The following is a 24,030-nucleotide window of genomic DNA, read 5'->3' as shown; positions in this document are numbered from 1 at the left end:
AAAATGCATGAGCAGTGTTTAAAATGAGTGGTGTGTTAAAATATTTGTAGGCTCTTTCCAGTAGCACTCGAGTGACCATTTTTCTCCTGGTGTTAATCTGCTGATAGAGGAGTCCCAGTGGGTGCATGTTCACTCTATAGACTGGAATAAATCAGAATAGAATCAGAGTGCACTGTGTGCTCCATGCTCACTGTAGACATGTTGCACACAGCTTTCTTTCTTCCTGGAGGTGCTGTGTTTGTTCTGTGTGAGTGCCAGTGCTTACTCAGAGCAACGTTTGGAGTGGTCAAAGCTGGGTCTGTTCGATATGTTCATTACGTTCCTGTTCATTTTTGTTTTGTTCAGAATATCCTTTTCTAACTCCAATAAAACATCTAGGAACATCTATTTACAGCTGCGTTTATTACACTTCAGAAGTGCACACAATCACAATCGGAGAGAAATCACACTTTTAACAGTGGACAATCATATGACATGTCAGAAGTGGCAGCTAGTCAGGACACCGCGGGACGGAGTTAACTTTGACAACACTTATTTGAATGTTGTTAAAAGATGATGTGGCTGAATTTTGAATATTAATTTTTAGGAAGCAGACCTAGTGACCACACATGAGCTTGGACACAACTTTGGAGCAGAGCATGACCCTGACAACATAGCAGACTGTGCCCCAAGTGATGACATCGGGGGAAAGTATGTTATGTACCCCATTGCTGTTAGTGGAGACCATGTCAATAACAAGGTATCCATCTGTTTTCTCTCTCTTTCTCTCTCTCGTGATCTCAAAGGTTTATTTCCAATATACAGTTGTGCTGATAAGTTTACATGCCTTAACAGAATTTGTGATTCCTTTGGCCTTATTTCAGAGAATACGAATGATAATACAACTTTTTTTTTTCTTTCATTGTTAGTGGTTGGGTGAAGCTGTTTTTATTAAACAGTTGTGTTTGTCCTTTTTAAATCATAATGACAACAGAAACTACCCAAGTGACCTGGATCAAACGTTTACATACCCTGGAAGTTTAGGCATGAGTACGAACACGCAGGTTTAAATTGCTATTGAAGGTAACCATCCTCATCTGAGTTACTGGGCTCCTGACAGACTGCATGTTTCCTCCACTACTGTCACTGACGCTGTTGGATTATGACCCACGGGAAAAGCAAAAGTATTATCAAAGGATCTGCAAGAAAAGATAGTTGAACCTCAGGAAAAGGATATAAAAACATATCCAAGGAGCTGAGATTGCCAGTCAACCGTGTTCAAACTCTAATTAATGAGGGATTCTGTTGAAATCGAGGCCAAGGTCAGATAGGCCAACAAAAACTTCAGCTACTGACAACTGCCAGGAAAATTGTTCGGGATGCAAAGCAAAACTCACAAATAAAGTACAGTTCACTCTGAAAAAAATTGGTGCTGCTGATTCAAGACGCACAATTAGGATGCACTTGAAGAAAAAAGCTGCATTAAGTCACCAGAAGAAAGCCCTTTCTATGCCAGTGTCACAAAGCAGCTCGGAAATTTTTCTGGAACAAAATTTGGAGTGATGAGAACAAAACTGAACTTTTACATTTGGAGGAAGTCAGCAAAGGCCTATGATGAAAAGCACACTATTCCTACTGTGAAACACAGAGGTGGATTGCTGATGTTTTGGTGAGCTACACAGCTACAGGGAACTTGGTCCAAATTGATGGCAGGACGAATGCAGCATTTTATCAGACAATACTGCAGGAAACTTTGCACTCATCAGCCAGGAAGCTACGCATGGGACGCACTTCAATGTTCCAATATAACAATGACCCAAAACACAAGGCCAAGTCGACCTGTCATTGGCTACAACAGGAAAAACTGAAGGTTCTGGAGTGGCCACCTTTGGGGAGGTCTCAAACATGCAGTTTATGCAAGACAGCCCAAGAATGTACAGGAACTGGAGGCATTTTGTCAATAAGAATGGGCAGTTTTAACATCTGAGGAAATAAAGTGTCTGATCCACAACAGATTTAAAGCTACCATTTGATGTTAAAGGAGGCAATACACAGGTCATTAGGATGGTTATTATGATTTAAAAAGGACAAACACATTTGTTTTATAATAAATTGTTGTATTATCATTTATATTGTCAGAAAAATCACAGATGATGGCAGGGTATGTAAACTTATGAGCACAACTGTAATTACATAACAGGAAGTAGTTCTGTGAGATACAGGTCCCACCATAACCTATTTGCATCTGTACTTTTTTTCATGGTCTGTGTGTCCAGGAAACAGCATGCAAAAGAGGTTTCATTGACTTAGCAAAGAAATTTTTGTAGTTAGTATGAGTCAGATTTAACGTAATGAAGTATTCATTAACAGTAGAACAGTAGAAGTATTGGATGATAACCTCGAATAATACTGGACAGCCATGAGGAGAGATTTGGAAAGGGTTCGGAATTATTACTGCTCAGACTAATTTAAATCCATAGTTTTCTAGTGCTGTGGATTTTCACTTGTTTTTTCTTGCCTCTGTTTTCCAGCGGTTCTCTAGCTGCAGTAAGACCTCGGTCAGTAAAACCCTGAGAGTCAAGGCTCAGATGTGCTTCAAGGTGAGAACCAGCAAATTGTGTGGCAACTCTCGGGTAGAGGAGGGGGAGGAGTGTGACCCTGGGCTTCTCCATCTCAATGACGACCTCTGCTGCACGTCCAGCTGCAAGTTCCAAAGGAATGCGGAGTGCAGGTATGCTGGGTAGTGTAAGCAACAGAGATGGGGACTCGAGTCGGACTTAAGTCGTTCAAACAGTGACTTCAGACTCGATTGGGGACTCGTATTCAAATGACTCAGACTCAGCTCGGACTCGAGATTTGGAACTCGTGAACAAACTTTATGTAATTATTATTATTCACTTAATTTCTTATCTTTTATGTTTGTTAAGTGACCTGCGTGCAGTTCCTTCTTTATTAATAACTATTGGTTAAATTTTGCTGAACTTTTAATTTAGACGAATACCGTTTATTTTTACTGTGCTGTCTGCACCAAAGCACAACCTACCGAATTAAAGGTACTATATTATTATTCTTGCTTGGTGTTCATGAAAAGTAAAGTAAATAGCCCGCTTAACAATAAATTAATGTCCACTTGAAGTGTTCCAAGGCCCCCTCAGCCAAGTGCTAATTCTCCATGTAAGGGTTCACACGCAAAGACGCGCTCTCCTTCTTTGTTCCACAGTTCGGCAAATCAACCTCGGGGCCAGAACCCGAGGCACACGAGAAACAACCGCCACCTTCTTTTCTTTTCACAGGCAAAATTTTTTCACAATCTAACTCCCACTACTTGGATCCCAATCAGGATCCATGTAAACTTTTGTTGAAACTCGGATGCTTGCATTTACAGAAGAACTGGAATATGTACATGTCTTAAAGGTATGACAGCTGTTGCATTATTTATTACTCAGACCTGTGAGCTGTGTTTTGTTTGTATTCACACCTCAGTGACAGGAACAGCCCCTGCTGCAACAACTGCAGATTTCAGGAGCAAGGGAAGATCTGTCAGGAGTCCATCAACGCCACCTGTAAAGCTATGTCCAAGTGTACAGGTGAGCTGGCACACCAATGCTAGGTTTCTCACAGCAAAATAGGATCATATGATTTTGTATTTAACTGTTTCGTAGTAGCCAATGGCATGTAAAACACTGCTGTTTCCACTGTTCTTGGGGACAGTCCATTCACAGCAGTGTGTTTGACCAGTCTAGGATGTCACATGACTGTGGTATTACTTGCATAGTTTTACTAAATAAAATTTATCGCTGTTATACCTACATAAACAAATACATTTGTAAAGATTATACATATTTATAGGGAAGTGAATGTGAATTGAAGAGAGTTTTACAGACTTAATGAAGAAATATTTCCTCCCTAGGCATGAGCAGTGACTGTCCAACTCCAGGTAACTTACCTGATGGCACGGAGTGTGTAGACAAAGGAGTGTGTAGCAAGGGCAAGTGTATGCCTTTTTGTGAGGCCAATCATAGAGGTCTCTCATGTGCTTGCAACAGTGAGTATCTGCAAATGGCCCTGAACAATAAAAACTGTATAAACAATAAATCAATATTTTCTTACTTTCTAAAATGAAACACTGTCAGTAAATCACCTCTGATCTGTTTTGAACAAAACACCACAAGGGTTACACCCCACATTAGTGTTCTCCTCCTGTGTAAACAGCTCTGTTGAGAACGGCTGGTTTCAGCTCCTGTTCCTTTATATGATAATGAGCTTGAGCTTCTGTTTTTTTAGCCATTTTTGCTTGTTTTCTTAATTCTCCATTCTTATTTTCTCCATTTGTGCCCTTATTTGTCCGCACAGGTTATGTATGTTTTGCTTCATTTAACCTCTTCTTTGCGCTCTCACATAAACAAGTGTCCAGGACTGTGATTGGAGAGACTCAGACAATGTGGCAGGACAGTCTGTGTACTGTGAACATGCACTGAAAAAGGGATGTTTATAACATGTCCCCTTTAAAACTATTAGCATCAATCATGTAGCTCTTAGTTGTGAAACTCCAAACAGTGGGATATGCACTGACCTCAAATTTTTCTTTGCATCCAGACACAGACAATTCATGTAAAGTGTGCTGTAAGGACTCGACTGGTGTGTGCATGCCTGTTACTCAGAAAGGAGACTTCATTTACCTGCGCAAAGGGAAGCCGTGCACGGTGGGCTTCTGCGATGGCCATGTGAGTGCCTTCTTTTTATTTCATTCTGTGATATTAGGTAATATAGTTTGATTGAATCCTGGCACTTCAACACTCGGTGTGCTGCAGGTTAAGGGAGCCCATCTTCGGCCTGTAATACTCACAAAAACCTGGATAAGACCTTAATAAGTTACGCATGACCTCAGAGGTTTGTAGATAAGATTATGATGGGTTTCTTGTTGATGTCTGTTGTAGGGAAAATGCATGAAGCAAGTTCAAGATGTCGTTGAAAGGTTGTGGGACTTTATCGACAAACTGGACATCAACACATTTGGTAAAGTTGATTTCACAGAATGCTGAACCAATGGCTACCTTCCATTGGACGTTATTCTTAGTCCAGGCTGCTTCACTGATACATATGTATCAGTACATATGTATATGGCTGACTGTCTGCTTTTAAATTCTCAGGGAAGTTCCTGGCTGACAACATAGTGGGTTCAGTGGTGGTGTTCTCTCTTCTCTTCTGGATCCCGTTGAGTATTTTGGTGCACTGTGTGGTAAGCGCTCATTATCAGTTTTGGAAAGTTGCTAAAGCTGTTTAAAATATAGAGACTTTTGTGGGGGGGGACAACAACTTCAATTTCTGTATATTTCTCGAAGCTATATTAATTGCTATATCTTTAAATTATTCTGTTTATTTTTTAAGAAAGCATTTCACTGCTAATTGTGTATGACTATGTGATCAGAATCAGAATCAGAATCAGAAATACTTTATTGATCCCAGGGGGAAATTGCAGTTATTACAGTAGCAGCCAGTTGTAAAAGAATAAACACTCTAATAAAAATTTAACACAAAAGGAATTTTTTACAAATATGTACACATCTATAATAATAAATACGGATATACTGTATACAGCAGTATGAGTATTGCACATTTGAGTTGTTACACTCATAATTAAAAAATTTGTTCTATTGTAATTACTGTACATGTGAAAGGTGTCGTGCTTTAAGTGTGGAGTTATAAAGTCTGGTAGCCACTGGTAGGAATGACCTCCTGTGGCGCTCTGTAGTGCATTTTGGCTGAATGAGTCTTGCACTGAACGTGCTCCTGTGTCTCATTACCATATGATAAAGAGGGTGGGAGCCATTATCCATGATAGCCTGCAGTTTAGACAGCACCCTCCTCTCAGACACTGCCGTCAGCGAGTCCAGCTCTACCCCCACAACCTCACTGGCTCTACGGATCAATTTATTAAGTCTGTTGGCATCTGCCACCCTTAACCCGCTGCCCCAACATGCAACAGCATAAAGGATGGCACTGGCCACAACTGACTCATAAAAAATCCTCAGCATAGTTCTGCAGATGTTGAAGGACCTCAGACGCCTCAGAAAATAGAGACGACTTTGGCCCTTCTTGTAAAGGGCGTCAGTGTTCTTAGCCCAGTCCAGTTTATTGTCAATGTGTACGCCAAGATATTTATAGTCCTCCACAATGTCCACATTGACCCCCCTGATGGACACAGGGGTCACCAGCGTTTTGTCCCTCCTCAGGTCCACCACCAGCTCCTTTGTCTTTGTCACGTTGAGCTGCAGATGGTTCAGCTCACACCACGCAACAAAGTCGTTCACCGTCTCCCTGTACTCATCCTCATCACCCCTGCTGATACATCCAACAAGTGCAGAGTCATCAGAAAAATTCTGGAGGTGGCAAGTCTCTGTGCAGTAGTTGAAATCAGTGGTGTAGAGGGTGAAGAGGAAGGGAGAGAGGACAGTTCCCTGCGGGGCTCCAGTATTGCTGACCACTCTGTCTGACACACAGTGCTGCAGACGTACATACTGTGGTCTGCCAGTCAGGTAGTCAACAATCCAGGACACGAGGGGGGCGTCTACCTGCATCGCATTCATCTTGTCACCCAGAAGAGCAGGCTGAATGGTGTTAAACGCACTGGAGAAGTCAAAAAACATGACCCTCACAGTGCCGCCTGGCTTATCCAGGTGAGCATACGCTCGGTTCAACAGGTAGATGATGGCATCCTCAACCCCCAGACGAGGCTGGTAGGCGAACTGGAGGGGGTCTAGAAGTGGCTGGACCATGGGCCGGAGGTGATCCAGGACAAAGTCTCTCCATGGTCTTCATGATGTGGGACGTCAGTGCCACCGGCCTGTAGTCCTTGATGTCACTGGGCCGCGGAGTCTTTGGCACAGGAACAATGCAAGACGTCTTCCACATCACCGGGACCCTCTGGAGACTCAGGCTCATGTTGAAGACATGTTGCAGGACTCCACAAAGTTGGGTGGCACAGGCTTTAAGCACCCTGGGGGGAACACCATCAGGGCCTGCAGCCTTGTTCGTGTGGAGTCTCTGTAGCTGTCTTCTCACCTGGTCAGCTGTGAGATTCACTGTAGAGGTCCCTGGTGGGGGAGGAGAGGAGGTGTGACGTGGACTATCACAGGAGGTGTGACGTGGACTATCACAGGAGGGGGGGAGGGGGAGTGGAGTGGGCTGTTGAGGCCCGACAGCAGAGGAGTCAGGGCTCACAGTGTCAAATCTGTTAAAAAACAAATTTAACTCGTTGGCCCTGTCCACACTGCCCACTACTCCCCTATTATTGCTGGACCTTAAGCCAGAGATGGTCCTCATACCACTCCAGACCTCCCTCATGTTGTTCTGCTGGAGTTTCCACTCCAGCTTCCTCCTGTATCTTTCCTTAGCCTCCCTGATGGATCTCTTCAGTTCCCTCTGAATCGTTCTCACCTCCTCCCGGTCTCCAGCTCTGAAAGCCCTCTTCTTCTTATTGAGGAGTGCTTTAATGTCTTTTGTTACCCACGGCTTGTTGTTTGGGTAACATTTAACAGTCCTGGTTGGGACAGTGGATTCTACACAGAAGTTGATGTAATCTGTGATGCACTCTGTGAGCCCGTCAATGTCCTCTCCATGAGGCTCATAGAGTGCTGTCCAGTCTGTGGTCTCAAAGCAGTCCTGCAGTACTTCAGAAGTCTCCTCTGACCATCTCCTCACTGTCCTCATGGTCACGGGCTGACTCTTCACCTGAGGCACATACTTTGAACTAAGGTTGACCAAGTTATGGTCAGATCCACCCAGAGGGGGGAGGGGGGAGCAGCTGTATACCTCCTTAACATTAGCATACATCAGGTCTAATGTTCTCTCCTCTCTGGTAGGACAGTCCACATACTGAGTGAAGTTTGGTAATGTCCTGGCCATAGTGACATGGTTAAAGTCACCTGATATGGCAATGAAGGCAGTCGGGTGTTGAGTTTGGAGACGCGCTATGGTGGAGTGAATGACGTCACACGCCGACGTCGGGTTGGCAGAGGGGGGGATGTACACAGCGACCACAACAACATGGGAAAATTCCCTCGGCAAATAATATGGCCTGAGTCCAACAGCCAACAGCTCAATGTCCGGACAACAGATACGCTCCTTGATGGTAATGTGACTAGGAGAGCACCAGCGGTTGTTAACCAACACAGCCAGCCCTCCCCCTTTACGCTTACCGCTCTCGGTGCGGTTCCGATCGGCCCGAACAGTCTGAAAGCCAGCGATTGAAACATTATCATCTGGAATGTCCTGGTGTAGCCATGTCTCCGAGAAGCACATTAAACTACACTGCCGATACTCCTTCTGACTCATGGCTAACGCTGTTAGCTCGTCCATTTTATTAGCCAGCGATCTAACGTTGCCCATGACGACGGTGGGAAGACGCGGCTTATATCCCTTTTTCTCCATAAGCCTCCGTCTTTTTGCCCTCGATTTCCCCGAGCGCTGGTTCGTTCCTCCTCTACATCCCCTGTGCGTCCGTCTCCAGAGCTCGTCTGGGATGTTCGCGGCCCTGATCTCCATGCCGGCCGGCTTCAGCGCGATCAGCTGATCCCGGGTGTAAACAAAGGGACCATGCTCCTGCGCCGCGGTGCACCATGAAAGTAGAACTTTCACAGCGAAAAAACTGACCAAAACTCTCTCTACTAGCATGATTCGAGAGGGCAGAACTTCGCTAAGTTACCTTGTAAAAATAAATAGATATTGTTAAGATAAAACTATAGTTAAAAAGAAAAAACGAATACACAAACGGGAGCTACCGTAAAGGCTGCACGCACTTTTCGCGCATGCGCACAAACAAACCTGGACTTGATTTGGATTTGATTCTGTGTTTGTTTCCAGGACAAGAAGCTGGACAGACAGTATGAGGAAAATTCCAAGTCTCTAATTTATCCCAGTGTAAGTCAACCTTGAACCTCATTAACTAGAACCCTATTCACATCATGCATGCTCTATCCTTCCAGAGACCAGAGCCATTAACATTGTAATGAAAGAGCAAACTAGCACATTAACCCAGTGCATGTCTGAAACATTTCATACATAGCTGCAATTAGCACTGGCCTTTTCAGGAGGGTTAACAGATATTGTTGGGTGAGCTTGGCTGAAGATTTGACCTGTGGCTCCACTGTTTGCTCTGGGCCTCGTGGAACTGCAGCAGATGGTGGTGGAAGTTTGTAGTAAAGCCTCAGGTGAGTGTGTGTGTGTATATGTGTGTGTGACACATGGCCTCACCTTCCTGCCTCCCTGCTCCAGAGTGTATGCTGTCGCATGGGGTGGCAGAATTGTGTTGGGTGGCTGCACACTGGTTGGCCAGTTGTGGTTAAACGATAGCTTATCGAATGCAGAGGCACGGTTCTAGTCAGTTTTGTGCAGTTGGTGTCAGTGAAGGGTAGGGCTGGGTACCATAAAGGCACTGACCAAAACCTCTTGGTGTTACAAAGAACAAGTCTAAAAGAAATTGGTGCCTATTTTTGTTACTTTTGCATAAAACAAGTACATGCATGTATTCCAGAAAGTTCTCTCATCCAAAACCCCATGCACACTTGCTGGATCACTCCCTTAAGCTCTGTATGGTTAATTAACCTTACTTCTAATAAATAAAAGCTACTGTCTCCCTGAAGCACAGACATACAGCATAAAAAAAGGATACAGCTCGAGAACGGGAGCCTTCCTCAGCACGGCCGATTCATTTAACGTAGCTCTGTCCCTTTAGCCCCTCACCGTTCGTCAGTCTCGTGTGGTCTTCATTTGTGGAATTGTATAATTTTCATTTGGAAACAAGTTGTTACAGTAAGATTTTCCTCATGAGTTTTAAAAGTAAATAAGCCATTCCATGTCCAACCTTCAATCCAAACTTCAGTAACCTATTGAGGAACAACACACAAAATATTCTTGCTGGTGTAAAGTGACGCACAAACAAAAACAGAACAAAAGTAAACAATTTTTTTTCTTTCGTTCATTCATTCATTCATCGACTTTTCCCAATATAATTATAGGATATTGAAATATTAAGTACAGTGGAACCTCTACTAACGAACGCCTATACTAACGAACTATCCAAGATACGAACAGGGCATTTGAATATTTTTTGCCTCCACCAATGAACCATGACTCTAGAAACTAACCGGAGCCTCCGCCGAGCCAGTGGCTGGAAATGGCCACTGACCCCAATAGGAGAGTCTCCCAGCGCGCCCAGACTTGAGTGAGCTTTTAAGATTAGCAAATTGTAGTTTTAGCAATTTAGCATTTAGTGTAAATAGCAGACATCGAAATTCGTTCCACATTCACCCACCTACTCTCCGTTATTCTACCCACCCCCTACCTCCCGTCATACAGCCAGTGCCTGTGTTACTCCTCCAGCCAGTCGTCACGTCTTCAAGTTAGCGATGTGTAACCACTTAAATTTTTTTTATTTCTTTTTTATTACTGTTCCACTGTATTTCTGTTTTATTGTTAGTAATGCTACAAGTATTTTTTTTTTTACTAATTTGAGAGTGTTGTAAACATAAATCAGTGCAAAAAGGGTGACTTTCGGGGTGGGGGCTGGAACGCATTAATTGCTTTTCCATTATTTTAAATGGGGAAAATTGACTCGAGAAACGAACTTTTCCACTTACGAACCGGGTCACGGAACGGATCAAGTTTGTAGGTAGAGGTTCCACTGTATACTTATTTTTACTTATTGCTTCTAACTTCAGATCTGACAGGTTTGATGTACAGACAAATCAATATTAAAAAGATGCATGACAATATAGAGATACTTAATGTACAGCAATGTTAATTCATGACATCGAGATATTTTCTGTAGTTTGTCATAGTTACAGAAAATGTATTGGGAAAAAGTATCATTTCGGTATCTATATCGGATTGGAAGTTTTAAATCCGTACCAGTACCAAATATTTTCAAACGATACCCAGCCCTAGTCAAGGTCGTGGCAGTCGTGGGTCCAGTGTGAATTTAAATTTGTCGTCATTGTACAGTATTTTGCATGCACAGCTTTCGATTACAAATATAACACATGCCATGGATGCTTCCTGCCGCATGGTTATGTGCTCATCCCTGGTCCCGAAGATGTAGATGGCTGGTGTGATTGTGTAGATGTTTAGACACTGTAAATAAGTGGTTCACAACCACCAGGTCCTGGAGGATTTGTGCTCTTTGCATTTTGGGGGTTTTCTATCAAACTTCACCTGGGGATGTTCCACAAAGCAGGCAGGCTTAGTAGGATTGTCCCTCTGCTCTTTCTCTCTTGTACAGGCTTAAATTTTGGTTTAATTGTATGGATAATTTGTGCTTTGTGGAATAGCCCCTGATGTAACTTAATTTAGAAAGCACCACTTGAGCTCAAGTAGGGGATGTTGTAGGAGGGGAAACACTGAAATGTGAAGGAAAGGGTGCTCCAGGACCAGGGTTTGTTCTGGCATGTTCTCTGGTTCAGATGACACATGAAAACAGTATTTTCTAGAGTTACTGTCAAATACTGAACCCTGGGGGCAAACAGCTGTGCTAAAGTTTTAAGATGGATTCCACTTTTATTGTTTCATAGTCAAGTTGTTCATGATGTAGATTTGTTTATTCATTTATAAATGTTTCCTCACTAGTCATGAAGCACAACACATTGAATGTCAGTGTTACTCATTTGTTCGTCATTCGTTTTGATGACCCATGCCTTTGTACACATTTCCACTTCTTCCAAACCCTGGAATCCTATTGTTTCTTATACTTGTACATTTTGTGGAACATTACTTTGACAACCCTTCTCTGTAATCTGTATTTTCCGGCTTGATCTCAGAACATGGAGATGCTCAGCGTTCAGGAGGGGGCTCCCATGCGCTTCGTCAAGGCCCCTCTGTCTTCCCATTCAGCCAGCCGGCCCCAGCACTCCCTGCACCCCCAGCACGGCCATCCCAGCGGCAGCAGCCACGCCTCTCAGGCACAAGCCCCTCTCGTAGCAGCAGTAGTAGCAGCAGCAGCCCACGGCCAGCCCCCGGCCTCCGCAGAACCCAGAGCGGATCCGCCGCGAATGGACACCATCGCCGAGGACCCCAACGGGGACTCTCCCCGGGACGATCTGGGAGAGTTCCCCCAAAGTTCTTCAGCAACCAAGTCCTTCGAGGACCTCACCGAACAGTCACCATCAAACCGCCAGGACAAGAGACGGCTGCAGAGACAAGCCCGCGTTGACAGCAAAGAGACGGAGTGCTGAGTGTCGGATGCAAAGGTTTGAACAACCTGTTTTTGTTTTTGGGTCGTTCAAGATTCTAATTAAAAATAAAAAAAACATTTTTAATAAAATTATGAAGGCCCAGTGTCAGTAAACAGGGTTTTAAAAAAAATCTAAGCGTCTCTGTCCGACATGCTAGGCTTTCTCTGTCTTGGCTCATGGGAGAGAGGCTGCATCTTGAGGTGCTTAGGCAATGAAGAGACTTTCAAACGTTGAAAAGCAGGAACCTATATGAGGATATTGCGCTATTTTTGCTCCATAGGTGTGTATTATTTACTTGCTGTTTCAGATTACTTAAGGTGGAACAGACATAAATTCATAAGAGCACTAACAGCATGAAAGTAAACCCAGACCGAAACGACTACAAAACTTAGCAATTTGAGTTACAAATGTTTGTGGTAATTCAAGCACTTAGAGAAGCTACACTTCAGTCATGTACAAGTAGTTGTTTTTTTCCCCTCAAACGTACTCTTCCACCTTTAAATGATGCAGAACTTCTGAATGTGAACAAACCAGAGAAAGCAGCAGTTCCTCAGAATCATGAACATCTCCTTTAAATCCAGCTGATGAAACAGCCATGGAGCATGCTATTTGACAATGGACATCCAAACCTTTGCGTTCAACTGTACTAACGCATACACACACAAGTATTTATGTTTATACACAACACAAAATGGAGGCTTGTTGTAGATAACCCAGCTTCAACAGTGTATGTGTGAAGCAACTGCTGAATATTGTGTTACCTGTGCTGTCTCTAAAGCTCACTTGTTTTTAAATTATAGATGTATACAAGAGACTGCAGATCTGGATGTTTAATTATTGATGTCTGACGGACCTGAAACAGGAGGCTAGTATAAATTAGTGCCTTGTAAATCTTATGCAGATATTGAAACTAATAATAAGATAAGTTTTATCTCTTCACACACTGGAATATAACTGACAGGGACCACGACCCAGTGTGAACCAGTGAATCCCGTCGTTGCTGTGAACTCGTACACCACTACCTAGAGATGTAACCATGTCGTTTTGTGCTTCTGTGGACGTATTTATGATGACCGTGATCTCTTCAGTCAGCTTTCCCCATATTAAGCCAAGTCATGACTAATGACCATCTACAGTATCAGCCCAGCACTGGATCGGACTCTGAATCGTCTGTGAATCCAGCCTTTTATCTCTGTTTATAGAATTTTTGCTGGATGCTTTTATTTTTCTAGTTTAAGGCATATTTCAAATGTCAGATTTCTACAGGAATTTAATGGCAGCAGTCTCAAGTACCACTCACATATGAAATGCAGTTTTAGACTGGAAGCATGAAGAGCATATCCTGTCCATGTGTATCAGCTATGAGGTGTCCTTCAAACCCTCCCTGGCCTTCCTCTGTCTCTGCTGTGGTAAGGCAGATCTTGTTACTGTCTCCTAGATTATTATTATTATTATTATTATTAAAAGGACTTTACGGAACTGGAATGCTTAAAGGAAACACTGTTGAATAGTATTAGTGCAGTCTGACAGGAGCATATCATCAGGGAAAGTGTTACAGAGCATGTGAGCGTTTTTTTGGTCTTAACTTGCTTTATTTCAGAATCTTAAGGCTGGTCTGTCATGGCCCTAAACCGTTTTTAAAGAGCAGGTTAGTTGTGAATCAATGAAGAAGCACTATTAATGATAAATCTAAATAAAATTTTTATTATTCTTTTTTTTTTTCATAAAAATTTGCATAAAACCATATGATGGAATTGTTTGTTAATGATTTCATGTGTAGTTATGCAGCTATAATATTTGGACTGTGCCTTTTGTGTTGTCCATTTGTACTGTATTTTATATATTGTTTTCTGTTCTATATGCAAAGATATCTTCTGTTTTTTATGGGTGTAACTGTAACTCAAGCATACAGCTTTATGGCTTGGTGACTCCCATGTTATAAAGTCGGTAGCGTTATGTGCCATAATACTAATGTTTCTGCTATACTAAATCTACAGTACACCAGAGGTTTTAAAACATATCTAACCTGAACTGTTGAAAGTTTAATGGGGCACTATTATATAACTGTTTTCAGATGTGTTTTTCACATGCCTTGTATGTAAGGTGAAATTATTTCAACAAATAAACTTTCTGCACCAAACCATTAGTAGCAAAAAATAATAATGTATTTATTAAGATCAGAGTCTGACAGTTATACATTCATTCAATCATTTTCTGTAGCCCTTATCCAGTTCAGGATAGCGGTGGGTCCAGAGCCTACCTGGAATCATTGGGCGCAAGGCGGGAATACACCCTGGAGAGGGCGCCAGTCCTTCACACGGCAACACACACACAGTCACGCCTAGGGACACTTGAGTCGCCAATCCACCTACCAACGTGTGTTTTTGGAGCATGGGAGGAAACCCACGCAGACACAGGGAGAACACACCAAACTCCTCACAGCAGTTATATATTTTAATTAAATTGACAAAATCCTTAAATCTATTCCTGCGGTCCTCGTTACGTTACAGAAAGCGATGGCAGGGAAGACGACAGTCCAAAGCTGGGGGGGATGTTTGCAAATGACTAACATCATCAATACAGCTCTCAAAAAGGCATCACTATGCTCCTCGACATTCCTTCCATAGTTCCATTTATAAAAGTCGCCAGAGAGGTTTATCCAATACCCTCCAGGCAATGATAAAGAGCCTGTTTGTACACACCAAGGCTAACTAATCCCCATTAGTCCTGATGCAGGCTTGTGCAGTTAGGACCTTCTGTGACTTATCAGGTATTCCTACGAATCTAGTCACACAGCAAGCTGTATTCTGGGTTCTTATTGTCCACGTCTGCCCAGTAAGGCAGGATAAAAGGCAGGTCACCCACTCGACTCTCCAGTAATCCCCACAGGTGCTCGGCCACAAACTGGTTGCCTTTCACAGAAAGGTGCAAGCCATCGGAGAGGTAGATTGTGAAATCCTGTGAGAACAGAAATTTGTTTATAGCAATGAAAACAAAAGCATGTATTAGACAGACAGCGCTAATGTGAAAGCTAGATCCAAGAAGAATGTGGGCGCTCTGTGGCCTCAGCATCAACCTGCGTTTACTTAAACTATGGTATATTATCTCTGGTTCAGAATCCTCAAACTGGAGGATAGTTAATTCTTTTTATCCGTGTATTATTGTAGTTCATCTGTGATACCTGTCCATCCTTCTGCATCAGAGACCAGAGGTCCAGCACATCCACCCCACACTGGCCTGCAGTCTGGACACAGGCCTGAGCATACTGACCAGCCACAGTGTTCAGACGGTTCAGACAGCAGCCTGTTGAACGTGAAGCAAAGTTTATTTGAAAGATAAACGTTTGCATTTACAACAGAGAAATGAGAGGGCGAGAGACCGACCTTTCAGGATGCACTCTTTCTCCCATGACTCCTCATGAAGAGGTGGAGGGGTGATGAAGATAATCTTGTCATTAGAGACTCCAGCTGAGTTCAGGTATTTAACCATGTCTTTTAAATTGTCTGTGTATTCCTCGCAGGGAACATGCTGTTGTGGGTTCTTATCTGAGGGAGGGGTGGATTTGCAGAATGAATTCAGAGTAAATGTCGCATAACTGCAACATTCAGAACAGGAACTTAAATTTGTACTACTCTCTTTTTAACTCTGTGGTTACGTTTGAAAGTGAGAAGTGTCTTGCCTTGAAGGGAGTAGTCGTTGGCCCCGAAGAAGAGTGTAACAGCTGCTGGGGTTGTGTTAGAGAGAGAGGGTGGGAGGAGGCGGGGGAGAACCAACTTTGCCCACCGTGTGTTGTACCCTGATAGACCCCTGTTCACCACGTCACATTTTCTGACAGAATGAAGGAGTATTTTAGCAAACAGAAGCAGTAAATGAGCCGTAGATTGTCGTTAAAGCGCTCTCACCTCGCCAGTCTGTTCGCTATCTCTGAGCCCCAGCCGCCCGCTTGGAAAGAGTACTGAAACAGACACAACACGGCGCTTTAACAGGGAAACACAGCACGGACTGCGGGGAGAAAGCACAGGATGCACCCACCTGAGTAATGGAGTCTCCGAAGAGAAAAACCTGAGGCCAAATGATGTTCTTCACTTTCGACATTGTGAAAATAAAACCGTTCAAAAGTGTTTTCCCTCTTTCAGCACGGTTTATGGGCCGCTCGCCAGCGCCGCCTGCGGCGAGGAGGATAGAGCTGAATTAAACTCCAGGATGAAGAGCCCTGTTTACAACCCCTTCAAAATAAATGAATGCGGGCGACTTATTAAAACATGGAGGGAAATATTTAAGAAGGTTTGGGAAAAATTAAATAAAATTTGGGGTTTACAATATTGGAAAGAATTTAAAAAAAGAGGGAATGACTTGAAAGCATGAGAACAACTTTAAACAAAAGAAAAAAACTTTACAAAGGGTGAGACCTATTAAAGGCTAAGCACCAGCTCTATGAGAGTGTCAAATAAATAAATACAGTGGAATTTGAGTTCATAACTTGTGTTTATTGATAGTCAGAAAACATGTTATTTCTTACTAATTCAAGGAATAAGGTTTAAAAGACCGTTGCCCCCCCCCCCCAACGGTGTTCGGAAACTCTAATAGGCGTCTTCCCTGTGACGTAGATGGTGGACAACAACTCTAGAAGTTGCACATAATTTAATGCAAAATGATGAATCATTTCACTGGCGCTTTTCCAACAATATGGGCATGTAAGGACACCAACGAAAGGTGTTCAAGAGCCTCTGTAACATGGAGGTAAACAGGGTAAGGACACTCACTTCGCCTGTTTTAGTTGGTGTTAGTTAACGTTAGCTTGACTCGCTAAACTCGGTGTCTCAGATTATACTCGGCTACGTAGCTGCATTACGGAGGTTTATAGTGTCGGATGAATTCACATTTACAAGAATAACGGTACCTCTAAATTTGAGTTTAGCTTATTGCTAGGCTATTGTCATGAATAATGTTGGTTATTTAGCTATCAGCTAGATACTGTCATAACAGTCAGTCATAACGGTGTTTTACCGCGGCGTTGTTCAGCTGTTGTCCAACTGTGACGTCACGGTTGCGTTCAAGAATTTCCGTAGCGAGCTCGGGTTTTTCCGTCAATTTAATAAAATTGTCAGTTTCAAAGCAAATTAATCATGCTATTTTCACTTTAATTCATACTTATATACGTAAGCAACTAAAATAATGTGAAATATTCATGGAGGTCCATTAAGTGGTGCTTAGCCTTTAAAGCATGGGAAATAGCCTAATGATGCAGGGGAACAACCGAGGTAATGACTTTATATGTCATGAAAAGTACTTAATGCATAATAATTACTTAATAATGCGTGGGAAAAACTTGAAAAGTCGGGAAATAATTCGCCAAGGCATTAGACGATTTAATAATTCTCAATGACGAGTGTAAAAGGAGGGGAGTATTTAATTATGCATGGAAACAACTTAATGAGGTGTGTGAACCGTATAAAAATAAGGGTATTCATTCATAATACAATTTAATAATGCCTGAATGGAAACGACATGGTAATTACTTAATAATGCATGGGAAAGACTTAAGAACGCATGGGGATGACTTGAAAAAGAGGGGGCCACTTAATATAGCACTAGAACGAAAATGGTTATTTTGTTCAGGGGCAAATTTATAAGAACACTAGATAACATTTTTATTTATTTATTTGCTAATGGGGCTCCCCCAGTGTAATGCATTTTTAAACTGTATTGGTAGAGTTACAGTCACACAACAACAGCACAGTCCAAAAACAGGCAGTGGTAGGTGAATTCCATAGCTGTGAGTGTGTGACTGAATGTGTGAGTGTGTGTCACCCTCTGAAGGACTGGCGCCCCCTCCAGGGTGTTTTACTCGTGTCCAATGATTCCAGGTAGGCTCCGGAGCCACTGTGACCCTGAACTGGATATGTGGTTACAGACAATGAATGAATTAATTAATTAAATCAATCCCTCCAAAAGTTACAGAGTGCAATTTCTCCAGTGCTGCTGAGCCCAGATCAGCAACAACAGAAGCTCTATTTAGGTCACTGAAACATCACAACGATTTGGAAGCTGTAATTTTAAGGCAAATATATTACGTAGTGTTCCTTTAAAAGAAAGGAACAACTTAATAATACTGATATAAAATGAGATATTTAGTCTTGCGGCCTTACTGTCATTGTTCCCTCACACAATTATCTAAGTCGTTCCCATGCCTTATTAAAACATTTATACGCATTAATATATCGTGCCCGGGTTTTATTATATCGTTTCTACGTTAAATGTTAAATGTTAACACAGAATTACACAGCTGGAATGTAAAAATAGGGTTAACTTCAGGTCGGTGTGAAGTAAGCGGCTGCGGCTCCTTTAAGCGCTGCTGGGTGGAGCACTAAAGGAAGTGAAGTGTCACCGCAAGTCTCTCCAAAACACACACACACACACACACACAGACTGGGGCAGTGCGGTGTCTGCTGTAGCGAGTGACCTGCTGCTGCTGTGTCCGTGTCTGAAAAGCTGGTCTCTCTGACCTGGAGGTACGGAAACTTCGAGAGTTCACCGAGCTCCGGGCGGAAAACCACCGCCTCTGAGCGAGCTTTGTGCGGCTGAACTGTTGACGCTCTCCGTGGGTGGGGCTCCGTGTTTATCCTAGCAACGGCTTCCCGTTACTTCCACCGAAAAGTTGTACGTTAACGAAGTGTGAGGACGGGTTGAGCTTTAAAGCAAAAAGAGATGAGTCTGAGAGGAAGAAAGAAAAACATAGAAACAGAAAGTGGGCTCCGCGGTGCTGTGAAAGTTGTTACTCAGATTTCCGAAGGGTGTCGGTGGGACGTTTCTTTTTGAAACTACGCTTGTACTTTTTTCTCCTGTTTGTTTGTAAAGTTTTAAATTGACATTTTGACCAGAATGAGACATTAACTAATTCTGTATCTGCTGTAAACATGCTCTAAACCTCTGTTGGTGCCTCATTCGTTTTGTATGGGTCGATTTTCCGATTTAAAAACTAAGAAAGCACCCTCCAAATGACGTATCTTGAAGGTGGGCGGGTGTTGTGGAAATGTACATTGTCTTTAAAGGCAGGGTGTTTGAAATGTGTTCTTGGAGCTGAAAAATATAGACGAGATATTAACAGATAACAGTTCTGTTGGGGGGTGAATGTATATGTATTGATCATTAGTGGTTATTCAGGATATGTTTATCAGATTCTCAGTAGTTGGATGGCGGTTAATTGTAGTGAGAGAACACAGCTGAAGGAAAACAAAACAAAATGAAGGCATGAATTCTCAAACAAATCATTCTCAGTGGTGTTTTTAGTCCATAATTCCTTTTTAATTATATAGGGCGTATTTCCTACGTACAACAAATAACAGACAGTTAAGTCTGGATTAGGTCATCACTTTTAACTCATTTTTAGGTAAAGTGTAGTGTTTGAAACTATCCAACCAAAAACATTCCAGCCCACCAAATCTCTTCAGCCAGTCCTCCCAAAGCCACGCCCCTAAAATAAAAACATGAATGTGCATTGCCAGGTTACAGCTGGAGGAGTCCATGAGAGCAAGCATTGGAGAAAGAGCACTTTTTTTTTTTTTTTTTTTAAGCATGTGCATGTGGGTGGGTCATGAGGTAGGTAGGTAGGGAGACTGGTAGGCCATCCTCTGGTTATAATGAATTGACTGGACTGATTGTTTACCGTGTTCTCCCTGTGTCTGCATGGGTTTCCTCTGGATGCTCTGGTTTCCTCCTACGGTCCAAAAACACATGTTGGTAGGTGGATTGGCGACTCAAAAAAAGTGTCCGTCGGTGTGAGTGTGTGTGTTGCCCTGTGAAGGACTGGTGCCCCCTCCAGGGTGTATTCCCGCCTTGCGCCCAATGATTCCAGGTATGCGCTGGACCCACCGTGACCCTGAACTGGATAAGCGCTTACAGATAATGAATGAATGAATGATTGTTGCAGTCCTAATTTATAATTTAGTCCAGAGTCTATTTGTTTTAATTCTCTAACATTTGATTTACTAATTGCTAACAGGATGTAAATAAAATGTCTAATAATATATCCAGGTTTGAAGCTGTTTGTGATGGGAGTGGTTGAGTTTGTGAATTGACACCTAGTTATGGAGACTGAGTACTTGCATCATTTATAGCACTTACATCATGCCCTCCATTTAACACTCTCCAGCTGTAACCCCTGCAGGCTACTTATGTAACATTAGCACAGACAGTGCTTTATTTTATTCATATTTGAACCTAATTATTAATGAAATATGTTACCTCAGTTGTTAATAACACTTATATTGTGTTCAGCGGTACAGAGGAGGAGATAACAACACTGCAAACTGTTCATTTGACTGAAGTCAGACTGAAAAGTGATCTGTTTACATGAAAGCTCAGGGCATGCTTAGGAGTCTTCTTTCACAAAGGGTTGTTCACCTCTCTTTAGATCCTGCCATCTGCCAGCAAGCTGGAGGCCTGGAGCGCCGGCGTCATGGTGAAGAATGTTCCGCAAAGTCAAGAAGCGCCACAGCAGCAGCAGCTCCCAGAGCAGTGAGGTCAGCACCAAGAGCAAGGTGAGGGCCTTAGATCGGTGAATCCAGACACGGTAAACAATTGGCTGCAGTGGTATTTGATGTCCAGACTGTAATTGTTGGCTCTGGTGCTGGGCCATCTCTGACCACCAGAGGGAGACATTACGACAACCCCAGAGCTAATCAGGCTCAATGTCCCACACCTGGGCAGAGGGCTTTATAAGCTCAAAAGACATGGTGCTCAGTGCTGGGTCTACGTCTCTACTACGGGCCAAAAGAGATGGTCAGTAATTTGGTAAAAGGGCTAAGAGCTTTTGCAGTTCTCCGTTCTGTCCTCTTTTAGAGTGTTTAAATATGTGTCATGATGTTAACAGTGGGCAGGAGATGGAATGGCAGAGATGGCCATCACTTGGCATGAACTACTGCACAATACCACACATACCTTCTGCTCCAGACAGTTTTCTAAGCTATTATATGCTGATATCGACATGTCTCCAATATCATAACTCACTCTACAAAACCTGTATCATTTTCTAAATTAGGCACAACCTGACAGTGTTCATTCGTTGTAAGTGAAAAGAGCGAATTAAAAGGTAAAATCAACAATTTCTCCTCTGTGTAAAGAGGCTCATCTTTCCCCCGTCTTGTGAAGTCTGTAGATTCCAGTCTGGGAGGTCTGTCTAGGTCCAGCACAGTCGCCAGCCTCGATACGGACTCTACAAAGAGCTCAGGTGAGCTTCCGCATGCCCCTTATGCAATTAAGTATTTAAAATGCCTCATAAATAATTTTTTAATAACATTGTCTTCATGTTGTCTCTGTAGGTAACAGTGCGTCTGAGACGTGTGCTGAGTTCAGGGTGAAATATGTGGGAGCTATTGAGAAGCTGCAGTTTGAGATGAGCAGGTCTCTCCAGGAGCCTCTGGACCTCATCAGTTATATTGATGCAGCTCAGGTAACTGTTGGTCTGTTCCTTTGGGCATGACCGGAGCCAGTCAGTTAGTGTACGTTCGGCAGGTCGGCCCTAGATGAAAACTGTTTGAATAAAACACAGTTATTCACAGGAAATGCTTATGTAGTGAGCTTTGACCATTTTATGAGGCCTGCTGCACACTGCTACTTGTTGATCTCCATTGCATGTTTAAGCCAATTACTAACCAGCCGTGTTTCTTGTACCTCTGTTCCATCCTCTCCGTAGCAAGACGGAAAGTTGCCGTTCGTGCCCGGAGAGGAGGAGATGATCCTGGGTGTGTCCAAGTATGGAGTCAAAGTTGCGTCCTTGGACCAATGTGTGAGTCTCATTCTAGTGTTTGGTTCATTCTCGGGTCTGCTCTGTTTAGAATATCAGGACAGTGTGATGAGCAGTCAGGGTATTTTTATATGAAGTGTTTAAGTTTACCATCTTACAGAACTGTAATATAATATTCAGTACTTCTCAGGTATGTTTGGTTAATATTACATTTATGTGCATGTGAACACAGCTCACATTTGTAGTATCCCAAGGCGTGCCCTGTTAAGGAACCAAAACTTTATAAATACAAACTAAGTCAGCTCTGAACAACACAAAACAAATGCATTGATTTTAAATGGCCACTGGCTGTTTAGTTAGGAGTTATTCTATAATAATAATTCACTCATTCATTCATTATCTGTAAGCGTTTATCCAGTTCAGGGTCGCAGTGGGTCCAGAGCCTACCTGGAATCATTGGGAAGGCGGGAATACACCCCGGAGGGGGCGCCAGTCCTTCACAGGGCAACACGCACTCGCACATCCACTCACACACTACGGACACTTTTGAGTCACCAATCCACCTACCAACGTGTGTTTTTGGACTGTGGGAGGAAACTGGAGCACCCAGAGGAAACCCACGTGAACACACCAACTTCTCACAGACAGTCACCCGGAGGAAACAGACACAGGGAGAACACGCCACACTCCTCACAGTATAATAATAATAATACATTGCAGTGTAGAAGTAGGATACTGCACAACCTCACTTATCTAGTTCATAAGTTTTATAAGTCATTAATAATTACCATAAAATGTCACACAATATCAAAACATGCCTTGTCTGGATATTATTATTTATTTATTTATTTTTTTAGTGGCATAACGATAGTTTGACGCGTCAAATTATGATCAAATCCGTGAATAGCAATTTGGCGACAGTTAATAGCAATTCAGCGATGTTAGTCAACATTTATCAAATAATTAAATATCATTTGTAAATTCTTCATCCTGATCATGGTCCTGGTGGGTCACCTGGAAGCACTGGATGCGTTTTATTTATTATGTTAAACATTAATTTATAATGGATTGTTATGTGCAGAGGTCATGTTTGACATGGTTTTGCCCATCAGGAAGTGTTGCACCGCCATCCCCTCTACTTGATCGTGCGGATGTTGTGTTATGACGATGGTTTGGGCGCAGGGAAGAACCTCCTCGCGCTTAGTACCACAGACGCCAAGCAGCAGGAATGCAGCATTTGGATCTATCAGTGCAGCAGCGCGGTGAGAATGTGCACCACACATTGTAGTTCACCAGGGGGTCAAGCACTGAAAGTGCTAGTTGTAAAAATATACTTTCTATTTATACAAACTGTATATAGTATGTGTAGTACTTTACAGTGTGTTACTAACTTATTGTTTTTAATTTTTTAACACTACAGGAGCAGGCGCAGGCCATCTGTAAAGTGCTGTCAGCTTCTTTCGACTGTGCCCTGGCTTCAGAGAAACCCTGAGGCCCTTTACTGTCTTTCTCCATGTCTCTGGCTCTTTATCTTTCGCTCTTTTTGAAGGCCAGGAATTTCTCAACACAGTCCCTCAAAGCTCTAGAAGCCCTGGCTAGTGTTTACGGTTTCAGTAGACGTTGCCTCTTTCACTCTGACCAGAGGTTGCGACCAGGTACCCCTGCTCTGGGATCAGTGTATAAGGAGCAACTTGTACTGAGAAGAGCAGTGTTTACATTATTCATAACTGTCTTAATCAGTTTCCTCTACTTCTCGCATCACTGCCTCCATCATCCAAAGCTCTGCTGACCACGTTTGGGCGGCCTCTATTTTTGTAACCTAATTTAATCTTATTTAATGTAAATATACACTGAGCTGAGCGGCCTGGGAATGCTGCAGTTTCCTGAACACCTCATGGGATTAATGTTATCGGAGGTACAGTAATTACAGAGAGTACAGAGGAGCACAAAGATACGTTGATCAACGATGCTGTAAATTCAAGTTCCCTACTGCACTGTTTGAAATTGTGTCGTTTGAAGCACACCGCCCCCTCCTGGTCCAGATGGGATCGGGCCAGTTAACATGGTACAATAAAATCA

General features: G+C 42.8%; 3 protein-coding genes across 6 annotated transcripts in view; 2 read left to right on the top strand and 1 right to left on the bottom strand.

Moving 5' to 3' along the window:
* Positions 1-20,743, top strand: part of adam17a (ADAM metallopeptidase domain 17a) — a 27,325-nt gene extending 6,582 nt beyond the window's left edge. The window contains exons 11-20 of one of the 2 annotated variants that reach the window (XM_066674190.1): positions 587-739; positions 2,511-2,710; positions 3,463-3,566; positions 3,890-4,024; positions 4,576-4,703; positions 4,917-4,995; positions 5,130-5,218; positions 8,842-8,898; positions 11,793-12,221; positions 20,620-20,743. In XM_066674190.1, coding sequence (XP_066530287.1) covers positions 587-739; positions 2,511-2,710; positions 3,463-3,566; positions 3,890-4,024; positions 4,576-4,703; positions 4,917-4,995; positions 5,130-5,218; positions 8,842-8,898; positions 11,793-12,206 — 1,359 coding nt within the window. In that variant the 3' untranslated portion in view covers positions 12,207-12,221; positions 20,620-20,743. Of the gene's footprint in view, positions 1-586; positions 740-2,510; positions 2,711-3,462; positions 3,567-3,889; positions 4,025-4,575; positions 4,704-4,916; positions 4,996-5,129; positions 5,219-8,841; positions 8,899-9,043; positions 9,184-11,792; positions 12,222-20,619 lie in introns of those variants that run through there. The other variant, XM_066674198.1, reaches the window with a different exon arrangement.
* Positions 14,352-16,405, bottom strand: iah1 (isoamyl acetate hydrolyzing esterase 1 (putative)). The gene is made up of 6 exons (XM_066674213.1): positions 16,239-16,405; positions 16,109-16,161; positions 15,886-16,034; positions 15,590-15,751; positions 15,388-15,509; positions 14,352-15,164 (listed from the first exon to the last, which is right to left on the bottom strand). Exons 1-6 carry the CDS (start codon positions 16,299-16,301, stop codon positions 14,991-14,993), a joined length of 723 nt encoding a protein of 240 aa, XP_066530310.1. The 5' UTR covers positions 16,302-16,405; the 3' UTR covers positions 14,352-14,990.
* itgb1bp1 (integrin beta 1 binding protein 1) lies at positions 18,583-24,030 on the top strand. 3 transcript variants are annotated; one of them, XM_066674235.1, is made up of 7 exons: positions 18,583-18,718; positions 20,620-20,746; positions 21,357-21,435; positions 21,527-21,657; positions 21,901-21,993; positions 23,064-23,213; positions 23,372-24,030. In XM_066674235.1, exons 2-7 carry the CDS (start codon positions 20,675-20,677, stop codon positions 23,441-23,443), a joined length of 597 nt encoding a protein of 198 aa, XP_066530332.1. In that variant the 5' UTR covers positions 18,583-18,718; positions 20,620-20,674; the 3' UTR covers positions 23,444-24,030. The 3 variants fall into 3 exon arrangements, with proteins under 3 accessions (XP_066530332.1, XP_066530322.1, XP_066530340.1); XM_066674225.1 differs by lacking the exon at positions 18,583-18,718 and adding an exon at positions 20,037-20,061 and having other exon boundaries at positions 21,329-21,435; XM_066674243.1 differs by lacking the exons at positions 18,583-18,718; positions 20,620-20,746 and adding an exon at positions 20,913-20,987.

The sequence above is a fragment of the Hoplias malabaricus genome, chromosome 1 (assembly GCF_029633855.1).
Source record: "Hoplias malabaricus isolate fHopMal1 chromosome 1, fHopMal1.hap1, whole genome shotgun sequence".
NCBI classification, from domain to species: Eukaryota; Metazoa; Chordata; class Actinopteri; order Characiformes; family Erythrinidae; genus Hoplias; species Hoplias malabaricus.
This window is presented reverse-complemented; position numbering and strand designations above follow the sequence as displayed.

Bases quoted from the DNA above. Each gene is read 5' to 3' on its own strand.
- iah1 (XM_066674213.1), bottom strand. From the start codon at position 16,301: ATGTCGAAAGTGAAGAACATCATTTGGCCTCAGGTTTTTCTCTTCGGA. The intron at 16,162-16,238 runs GTGGGTGCATCC...TGTCTGTTTCAG, and splicing joins TCGGAGACTCCATTACTCAG to TACTCTTTCCAAGCGGGCGG. The intron at 16,035-16,108 runs GTGAGAGCGCTT...TCATTCTGTCAG, and splicing joins ATAGCGAACAGACTGGCGAG to AAAATGTGACGTGGTGAACA.
- itgb1bp1 (XM_066674225.1), top strand. The intron at 21,436-21,526 runs GTGAGCTTCCGC...TTGTCTCTGTAG, and splicing joins GGACTCTACAAAGAGCTCAG to GTAACAGTGCGTCTGAGACG. The intron at 21,658-21,900 runs GTAACTGTTGGT...TCCTCTCCGTAG, and splicing joins GTTATATTGATGCAGCTCAG to CAAGACGGAAAGTTGCCGTT.